Source organism: Uloborus diversus, chromosome 8 (genome assembly GCF_026930045.1).
Source record: "Uloborus diversus isolate 005 chromosome 8, Udiv.v.3.1, whole genome shotgun sequence".
Classification (NCBI taxonomy): domain Eukaryota; kingdom Metazoa; phylum Arthropoda; class Arachnida; order Araneae; family Uloboridae; genus Uloborus; species Uloborus diversus.
The window spans coordinates 24,339,051-24,349,254 of NC_072738.1; the positions used below are offsets into that span (position 1 = coordinate 24,339,051).

The window sequence follows — 10,204 nt, forward strand, 5'->3', positions numbered from 1 at the left end:
TTCATTCCCTTACCAGTGCTGAAAAGTGGCTGTGAACCAAGAGGTATAGTAGGAGGATTTAGTTATTCAGTACAACTTTGCTATGAGGCATTCTGTTGTGATTGTATGTGAGGTTGTATAGACTATGTTCTGGGAATGGGGTTGGTGGTTTTAAAAGGAAAAGACAGCATATTAGCTATCAATACTTACTATGTTTTATAATGTGTAGCAATGAACCATATACATAATAAACTTACAGTAAATTACTAACCTACAGTAATCATGAACTATATCGATAATAATCAAAAATATAATACCTTTAAGTACTAATTGGCATAGTAATTAAAATACAACAAAAAAATAAATGAAGAGTTATTATTTATAAAACTTTTTAAAAACATACTTTTAGTTTAAAAGATGAATAATATTTAACATTTGTCTTGCAAAGATAATTAAGTTTTTTAATCTTCATGCATTCAATGTCTTTAACTCGAAAATGTTGGCTATACCCATTTTACCCCGTGCAACTAAAAGTACTACAAAATTTTTGTAAATATTAAAAGTTACTTATTTTTTGAGTTTTCTGTTAGAAAAATTCTTTTTCTATCAAATCCAAATAAAAAACTTCCAAAACTCTTCCTGTAAATTTTTCTAGAAAGAAGTTTATCACTCACTATAAACGCATTGCTTTGTGTTCTGAAAAATAAAATTTTTGCTAAGCCTGGTAAATGAATTGCTAGATATGTTTTCCTTAAGTCAAAATGCTGCCTGATATGTAAACATTTTCATCATATTTTTTTACTCTCAAAAAATGTTGTCTAGTAGAATAAAATCAAGAAAAATGCAACTATACCCATTTTACCCTGGGTCCCCCTAAACTTTTTTTTTCCCCCAAATGGTAACGATTCATCCAGGCCCAGCCTTAAAATTAACTCCTTCATTTCCTTTACCCACTAGAATTTGATTTGAAAAAAATAAGAATGTTATCCGTTTTTAGCAGAATTTGTTTAACTAAAAATTAACAAGCTTTTTATTATTCAAAAAAAAAAAAAAAAAAAACTCTTGCAAAAAATTATTTTGTTTTATATGCAGGTTGCATACACAAAGTTAAAAAAAAGCACCTTTTCAGGAAAAAATTCAATTAAAAAGTGTGCTTTGCCTCTTTTTTGGCCTGGTGAAACACTAGGTAGATAATATGCAGATCCAGTCTCTTAGATAAAGAAGCTTTCTTTACAGGTATTATATTAGCCATAGGGTAAAATTGGTGAATTAGTTATAAAATGTCTAGCACTTAATATTGAAGAAATAAAAGAACTCAATTGTTTCCTAATGTCTTTGCATAGTTGTTAAAAAAAGAAAAAAAAAGAAACAGTTGATTTACTAATTATATTCCTGAGGATTGGAGAGGGGAAATTAATATTTGAACTTTTTCTGGCAGAAATGCATATAGCATATGTAAAAATTAATCTTAGGAAGAGATTACCTCAAGTATTATGGGAACTTTCCGAATTTAAGTTTGAAAATATTAAAATCTGAATTCATAGTGATAAGTTTCAAATTTATTTCCTGAGGGGGCCTGAGCTTCTTCAGCACTCTCTAAAATATGCTCCGCTTTCAGTGCTTAGGGGGATTAAACTTACTCTGAATGACAGACTGGTTAGTACAATAGACAAATATGACAACCAGCAACAGGCTCTGGACCCAGCTAGGCTGGTCCTAGTCAGTTTATTAGTCCCCAAACCCCAATGAAGATCAATGGCCCTTTTAAAGCTATCTACCCCCTTACTCATGACCAGTTGGCACAGTGAGTTGTTCCAAGTGCCCACAACCATACTAAGAAGTAATTTTTCCTAATTTTCATGTTAGCCTGAGATTTTAACAGCTTAAAACAATGACCCCTTGTCCTGCTTTCAGTGCAAAAAAATAACCTATTAACATCTTTCATTTTGATAAATTTAAACAACTGAATCATGTCCCATCTTACTCTCCTCTATTCTGGGCTAAAAATTCCAGGCCTTTGGTCTTTTATCATAATTTAAATCTGAGACTCCCTTTACTAGTCTAGTGGTCCTTCTTTAAACCCTTTCCAATGACTGACTATTAGTTAATTTGAAGGTTGAACTAATTTGAAGCTCCATGCATTGAAATTTAATTTGTAACCCAAAATTTCATATACATGGTTCTTATATGAAAAAAATTAATAAATAAAATAAAATAAAATAAAAATCTGCTTCTTATTGATATACTGTCTGTCAGTGTTGTAACTTGTGCAAAATCTGTTTCTGAACATTTGGAACATGTTGGAGTTAAGATCCTAATTAATCAAAACCACTTTCATTATTAATGATTGTAATCAATCACATTTTCAATGATCCGTAGAGTTGCTCTCTGGATTGTGCGCCAAACACAAAATAAATTACTTTGTTTAAGAGCAATCAAATCATGTACATTTCCCAATTACAACAAGAAAGGTGCAGGTAAACAGTAAGTTCAGAATCTAGAAGCTTTTAACTTGCTGAAAAAATAATTGATCTAATTTTCAGTATGTGGACAAATGAAAATGTGCAAACTTTATGGCAAAAATCATAAATTAGCCTCCCAATAAAAAAAGAAAATTAAAAAATCGTGCTTTGTGCATAATTTTATACAAAGTAGAACAGCGAATTGGCACAGTGCCAACATCTATGGGAGATCTAATTTTTTCTTTAAAAAAATTCTTAAAGGTAAATATTCAAAAACTGTAAATAGGCTAATCATTTTTGCTCAGCTATGAAAAATATTAACCTGCATAAAACAAACGTAGATCATAAATTACACGTGCAATAAAATTTTAGAAAAAAAAACATTTTGATATTAAGAATATTTATAAGCATAAAATATCGCTTTATCGCCTTCGTTATAATTTATTAAAGCACCATATGAAAGAAGTAAACACGAATATAAAACTAACATAATGTTTACATTTAACAACTCCGGTATATATTTTTGGGAAATATTTTATTGAAAAATTTGAAGCATTTTTGTAGAGCACCAAAAATACTTCATAGCTTCAATTTACTGCAATAGAAGTTTAAATCAGCAAGTAAAACTCGAAAAAAATCCTCAAAGAAGCAGAGTAACTAAGAGAGTTAACTTTAATGATTGAATCAAAATTCTTTACTCAGCAATGTCAAACATACCCAGGACACAAGAGGACTTTTCATGAAAGTTCCAACGGCTGAAACCGTTCCACAACTCATTTTCAGTCATTTCTTCTCTTTCGTAAAAGGCATAAAAGTAAAATGACAAGCTAGACTCAAATTTGACATCTCAAAACACCACACAAGAAAACAACGATACCAAAACTGTTGGTACAGAAAGAGGAAAAAAATATCGTCCAAATGATAACTTCAACACTAAAGTACTTTGCAAATATTAATTAAAAGCAGAAAATAATTTCTCATAAAAGCATTTAATTAGTACAAAAACAATGTAATTTAAATTTCTTAAAAATAGTCAACACATCAACAATAGCAAAATTGTAACGAATCGATATAATATATCGATAATCGACTGACATAATTAAAAAGTAGCTTACGTTTAGTTAAAAATTCCGGTTATGCTCTCTAAGTTTCTTAAAAAATCTGAACTTGATGTCAAAAGCAGAAAAAGAGAGAAATAAGAAAAAGAAAGATTTTAATTTAATTTAAAAAAAATATGTGGGTGTAAGTTCGGAAGTTGAACAACTAAACGTTTTCTACTAACGTCTGCTTCAATACCGTTTCAAAAAAAAAAAAAAAAAATTCCTACAGATCAGGATTTCATCATAATTTTTCCCCCGCAAATGTTTTTTTTTTTTGGATCCGAAGATCGTTTTTGAATGAAGTAATTCACATTTTCATTATTTCAACCTGGTGTTTCATTGAATTTGGAGTAATTTTAAGGGGGAAAATCATCAACTAAAATTTTGCAGAAAGCGGAGTGCTATGCACACTGTTCGTTTCTTTTAAAAGTGCTTAAATCATCGAAAACTCATTTAAAAACAGAAGTTCGATTGAATTTCTGAATCATTTATTTAGTCAACATCATTTCTGAAATAAAGAATTATCTAATGAGAAATATTGAGGAAAATTTAATTCGAGATTCACTCCGGTAGCGCTGAATATATTTACTCAAAGGGGGGGGAAACTGCAAAACATGACTAAATCTAATTATATTATCGCTTTTACAAGAAAATTATCTGTTTGTTCCTTTACAAAACAGCTCTATTGGATTAATTTTTTCTTAATAGGGTATTTTTTTGCATTCCTTTCGAATTTTAAGTGATATCAAGTATTGCTTAGAATTTTTGGGGGATATTTCGATAGATGGGAATATACGTCGGAAAAGTATTGACTCAAATTTTAGTGTTTAAAAATGGTCAGAATGAGATTTCTGGAGATATAGTGAGATTCTTGGCAATTTTCTCAACTGTCGCTAAATGTTTTGAAATCAAAGCAAGTATTTGAGTGCTGCTGATACTGTGAGAAAAAAAGCAGGGAAGATTTCGATAATTAGGACTCTGTCAATCTTTCTTCATTGGCGTCAATTTTTGGCTCCAGGGCCTGCGCGTGAGGTATTTTTCTTTGCAAATCTAAACAAAGAGACCGGGAACATCTATTAACATATAGGGTTACTATAAATCAGCAGGGTTACCAAAATATAATTATTTCCGCCAAAAATGAGACGACAGTGCCAGATTCCCAATTATCGAAATATCCCCAAACTTCTAAGATGTTTGTCCAATGTTATGTTATTTGAAATATATATTATCACGTTTTGGGGAGGAATATACAGTCAATTCGCAATAACTAAAAATATTACCATAACTCGTTTTTATAAAGTCCCGATCCCTTTGTCTTTACTTCCATGCTAATTATTCTCAATATCTCGAAGTTATCTTCCTTTAACTCGAAGTTTTTTCAAAGATGACTTGAAGTGTACTTCCTTTAACTCGAAGTTTTTTCAAAGATGACTTGAAGTGTATTTCGAAAGATGAAAAGAAAAGAAAGAAGTGACTGAGAGAAAAATTAATTCACTTTCCCTTGCAATTCCTGCACTAAAGACCTCTAAGCAAGAAGAACATCTGTTGAGCCAATGTGCTATAAAGGAGATATACGTGCGGAATTGAATTACAGTCAAACCTTGATATCTCGAACCTCCTTATCTCGAAACCCTTGATGTCTTGAAACAAAAATTTTCTCCAGCATTTTCTATAAAAACCCCTATGTATTTTCCATAGTTATCTTGAAATTTATTTTTCGAAACTCTTGATATGTTGAAATTTTTACACAGAAGCAAGTTTCAATTGTCGTTTTGCTTTGGCAATTTTTGTAGTAAAACCAGTTCCAGAGACAATTGCTTAATGTTTTTCATCCCTTTTCTTGGAAATTTTGTGAATAGGGGATTGGGGCAAGATAAAAGGGGAGTGTTGGCATGAAAGGGGTGCAGTGTTTCCCCCAGAGTTTAGAATCTTTGTGCATTTCTCTCAAACATGTTGTCCACTTTGAGGAAAGGGGTTCGATTTTTCGTCCGTCAGTTTTCAAGCGAAAACGGAAAATGCGTTTCTCATTTTCATCATTCAGCTTTTTGAACTTCAACAAAATGGCTGCTCAGAACTTCTTGAATGTGAGGTTACTGGTTAAAGATAAAATTAGAATTTTCAAATTTTTAGGTGAAAAAAACAAATTGAAATTGTTGTTCATTTCAAAATCTCATCCTGTGCACTTTCGACAAATAGAAAATTTCAAATCTAGTAAAATATTGAAGACTACTTTATTGATCGTAATTCGAATTGGTCCCATATTTCATATTTAAATGCATATAGCGTATGTGTTTGTAAATGTGAGAGTTACTAGTGTAATTTTTTAAAAACTTTGATAACTCTATATCTCGAAATTTTTCCCCGTCCCGAGAGATTTCAGATATCGAGGTTATACTGTAGCTTGTTTTCTTTTGTTGTACTGTACTGTTTACACTTCAACATGTTGCTGAACTACGAATTTGCTTTTAAGCTCTCAAGTTGTCAAGTCAACTGATTATACCTTTATTCAAATGCTGACCTAAGTTAAGATGCATTCCCCTTCATTCTTTAGAAGATAAGTTCCTGAGAGACAAAGTGAGTTTTTTTACTATTAAAAATGTCTCTGTCAACGATATTAAAAGAAAAAGAGAAACTTCTAAAGCGGTAGAATCCATGAATCCAAATTTGAAACAAATGAAAAAGTGCATCTTCCCTGAAGTAGAATCAGCTCTATTCAAGTGGTTCCAGCAGTATCAAAATCAAAACCATGCTTTTGATTTTTTTTCTCTCAATATTTTTGATTAAACTGTGTATATTGTGCTTAAAAACTTTCAATTTTCTGCAATTTTTTTCTGTTATATGTACATATTAATTAAAATATTCAATGGTGTTTTATATTAAAATGTCGAAAACCGAAACTAGCGGTAAGTTAAAGTTTTTCGTCGGTCCCTTTAGATTCGAGTTATCGCAAATTAACTGTATATAAAGAGGAAAGTTATGGTAAATTTATCAACAAAATATATCATCTGATATTAAGAACTATTACACTAATCCAAATGTTTGGGACCATTTGAAAGGTTCACTATAACTGTTGGATCATTACATCCCAAGTTCGCTAAGCGGGATTCAAATGAAAAATCAAAATGTTTCATTTCAAGAAAATACTAGCAAGGAAGGTGGGAAGGACGAAATTCCAAACAAATGAAATGAATGTTTTCCTTTTTTTTCTTTTGTTCAAAATGATAATGTGAAGTTTTTTTAACAAAGTTGAAAACTTTTACCGTTGTTGCCCCTCCAAATGACAAGCCTGGTTAAGGGGAGTCAGTCAGTCCCTAAATATAGTAGAGTCTCAAAAACCTAAGTCTCAAAAGTTTGAGGTTCCACTCAATCCGAGGTGCTTCATTCATATTCTAAATTTAATTTTTTAGTTGCTCAGAGAATATTTTCATTAAAATCTAAAAATAGAAATTTTGCTTCTGTAAAATTGATTTACTTTCAACAGGAACTAAGGAAAATACATTGAGAAGTTTGTTTCAACAACTTCCAAAGAGACAAAATATTCGACTAAAAGATATGTATTACAACTATAAGATATGTATTCAAAGATCCCTTGGAGACAATTACTTACGAGGATAGGAAATGTAAAATTGACGTTGAATTTCGACAAAGAACGTGTTAATATCCCGTTTGGAGTATTGATTGCAGTAAAAATGTAGGTACACTGCTCGACGCCACATGAGTTTCAAAAAGGAAATTTTTTACAATTAACCTTTTTTGTGTTATGCAAGATACATCTCGTGCATACACACTTTGATAGATACAGAAAACTCGTCGAAATGGTATCGGGCGCAGTCAAAATGCATATTTTGGTTGCTCAAAACTGCACACGCAAATACGCACTGATATCGTAAAAAACTAAAATCATAATTCGGTCAGACACAATTAAAGCGTAAATTTATGTTGAGATTTGAGCAATAAAATTTGAGTGAAGAAAATACTTTTTCTTTGCACAAGGAAGTAAAACGTGTCCCTCCTATATCGTCAGAATAGTGTCAATTTTCAATCTGAAAGAATTTTCCGAATAAAATCCGAGTTTTCAGTAATCCGTGGTGACATGAGCCCCAATTAACTCAGATTTTTAAGACTGTACTGTACTTTCAAAAAATTCGATTCTTTGTTTTTGATATATTTTGAAACTCCATTTCAATACCTTTTTAATGATACTAACTTCTTGATTGTGCTCATATTAGAAGTAAGTTAAAATAAGCTTTTAAAAAATGTAAACATATTTTGATGATGGATGATTTTCCCCTTTAAATTGCAATATCTCGAAATGGTATTTTTGAAGCTGAATGCTCCTTTTTTTCAGAAACTAAATTATATTAGGCTTTGAAATTTTTACCACTGATTCCATACATCGAATTGCATATACTGAATTAAAAATTTTCTCTCTTCTTGTTTTAGACAGTTGATTTTGTGTTGCAAAAAAAAAAAAAAAACCTAAGCATTTTTTCTGTAAAAGTTTACTTCAGTACCTGTGTTAGAGAAAAGAGTCTGCTTAAGGTAGGGGGAAAAAATGTAAAAAGCACTGGTTTAAAACAAAACTACCTCCCTCCGCACCTTTTTTTTTAATCTACCCTGCTACTTTTGGTTATTTTTATTTATCTATTCACTTATAACCAGCACTCTTACGAACATTAGAGTTTTCTACCATTCTTAATGATCTTCTGGAAAGAAATTTCCATGAATTTTGCAAGAAGGTGATCTTTCATTGCACTGGTATATGTATTAACAAAAATTGTGATATTTATTGTAATAATGTAAAACTGAAAATATATCTCTCTTTACTTGCAGATGCTTCGATGATCTATGTCAATATCCCAGTTTAGAGTCAAAGCAAAGTGGCTCATGTCGTATGCAATAAAATACTATGTAAACGGCTGCAGACTTCCCACCCTTGATGATATGGAGATCTTACACAAGAGTGACCACTTTGTAGTCATCAATAAGCAATGTGACATGGCTATCAACTCGGATTCCCCCGAATCACATCCAGTGACTGTAGCCGATCAGTTAAATCATAAATTCCCTCACCTTTCAGATCCAACAGTCAAGTTTGGCTTTCGCTTCTGCCATAGGCTGGATTACTCTACCAGCGGAGTTTTGTGCATTGCGTTGACTAAAAATGCGGCAAAGCATAGCTTTATTGCCATGAACTCGAAAAAAGCCGAGAAGTACTACCTAGCTCTAGTGTATGGACATGTCCTGGATGACTGCCTAACAATCGACAAGTCCATTGGTACTGACACCAGGCAAGACTATTCTCACTGCATGTGTACCTCTGATAAAGAATATTGTTATCAACCCAGATGGGCTGTCTCAAAACTTCTAGTCCTCCAGCGAGGATTTTATGACAGTAAACCTGCCACAAAGATCCTTTTGAAGTTGGTGACAGGCAGGCGGCATCAACTGAGGGTGCATTGCCATGAGCTTGGACATACTATTATAGGGGACTACACGTATAGTGGAAGGAAAGATGTCGTTCCTTATCGAATGTTTTTGCATGCTTTTAGGCTGCATTTGCCAGCAGAAATCGAACAATTAGACATTTGTTCTGAAGATCCTTTTACGGAATCTGAACCACGTAATAAATGGCAGCCCATAGAAACTGTTAATAACTTAAACAGGGATGTGTTTTCTTTGTTAAGTTAAATAAAGTGTAATGTACATTCTTGGTTTTCTATGCCTTTCTTCGATCTTGGAATAAAAACACATCTCTATTATTATGGTCATTGGCTTTCCTAAACGGATATTGAAATGGTTCTTCCAAGCGAAAAATTATGACTTCTTTTTTTTCTCGTTCATTTAATGTATGATTTCGAGGGGACAGTATCGAAACTACTTACGGCTTTGACCTGAAGGGAACAAATTCCCTAGTCACGTTACAGTAAGCGTCCGATTATCTACGTAATAGGGGGCACGGTGAGCATGGATAACCGAGTTTGCGGATAATCCACAAAGTACAGTAGAGCCTCGTTTTATGCAGTTTCGATTGTACGTGGTTTAAGATTTGACACCTTTATTTTATTTCACGCGGATGAGTTTCGGTCTTATGCAGATGCGGTAATGCAAACAGATAAAATTTTCCCCTCTTTCAATATCCTAACTCCTAAAGATTGCAGATTACGCATAATCAACTGCATTTTGGTGTGCTAATAATTGAGTGTGGACCATTGGAGACATTTTATGAGATTGCTCCAGAGCTCTTTCCAGAAGTAAAGTTATTAAACTCACAGTTCAGAACTCACTGGAAGAAGAGCTTTTAAGAGTGACAAAAGAGGCCAAAACCAAAGGATACCAACATAGGAGACGCACAACCAAAAAAATTCACATTCAAAATTTTGAGCCATTCCTAGACAATAGAAATGATCTTTCTGATTTATTAGTGAAGGAAAATTCTATCATGGAAATGACGCAAGTGATTATTTCATGGATGCGTTATGCTCTGCCAAGAATTACAGAGAAAAATTCTTAATGACTGCAAGCGACTATCATAGCCAGCTCCTCTTTATAAACAGGACACGTAATTAATTTATGTTTTCTTTATGCACATGTTGTGCATAAAAGTCGATATAAGTACACATTAAACTTTAGTCATCACTAGAATGAAGTATTTTATTATCT

The 10,204-nt window shown here is 32.4% G+C and overlaps 2 protein-coding genes across 3 annotated transcripts in view; one reads left to right on the forward strand and one right to left on the reverse strand.

The window, feature by feature from the left end:
- The window catches only part of LOC129227228 (girdin-like), a 58,396-nt gene extending 55,101 nt beyond the window's left edge, over positions 1 to 3,295 (reverse strand). Inside the window, exon 1 of the mRNA XM_054861736.1 lies at positions 3,159 to 3,295. Within this exon, the coding sequence (XP_054717711.1) occupies positions 3,159 to 3,218 (60 nt within the window). The 5' untranslated portion in view covers positions 3,219 to 3,295. The remainder of the gene's footprint in view (positions 1 to 3,158) is intronic.
- Positions 3,296 to 3,725: 430 nt separating this feature from the next.
- On the forward strand, positions 3,726 to 9,287 carry LOC129227974 (RNA pseudouridylate synthase domain-containing protein 1-like). Of its 2 annotated transcripts, none has more exons than XM_054862599.1 (2): positions 3,726 to 3,843; positions 8,375 to 9,287. In XM_054862599.1, the coding sequence occupies exon 2, from the start codon at positions 8,390 to 8,392 to the stop codon at positions 9,230 to 9,232; it is 843 nt and encodes a 280-aa protein (XP_054718574.1). In that variant the 5' UTR covers positions 3,726 to 3,843; positions 8,375 to 8,389; the 3' UTR covers positions 9,233 to 9,287. The 2 variants fall into 2 exon arrangements, with proteins under 2 accessions (XP_054718574.1, XP_054718575.1); XM_054862600.1 differs by lacking the exon at positions 3,726 to 3,843 and adding an exon at positions 4,149 to 4,250.
- The last annotated feature ends 917 nt before the right edge of the window (positions 9,288 to 10,204 follow it).

Coding starts and splice junctions, on each gene's coding strand:
- LOC129227974 (XM_054862599.1), top strand. CDS start 8,390: ATGTCAATATCCCAGTTTAGAGTCAAAGCAAAGTGGCTCATGTCGTAT.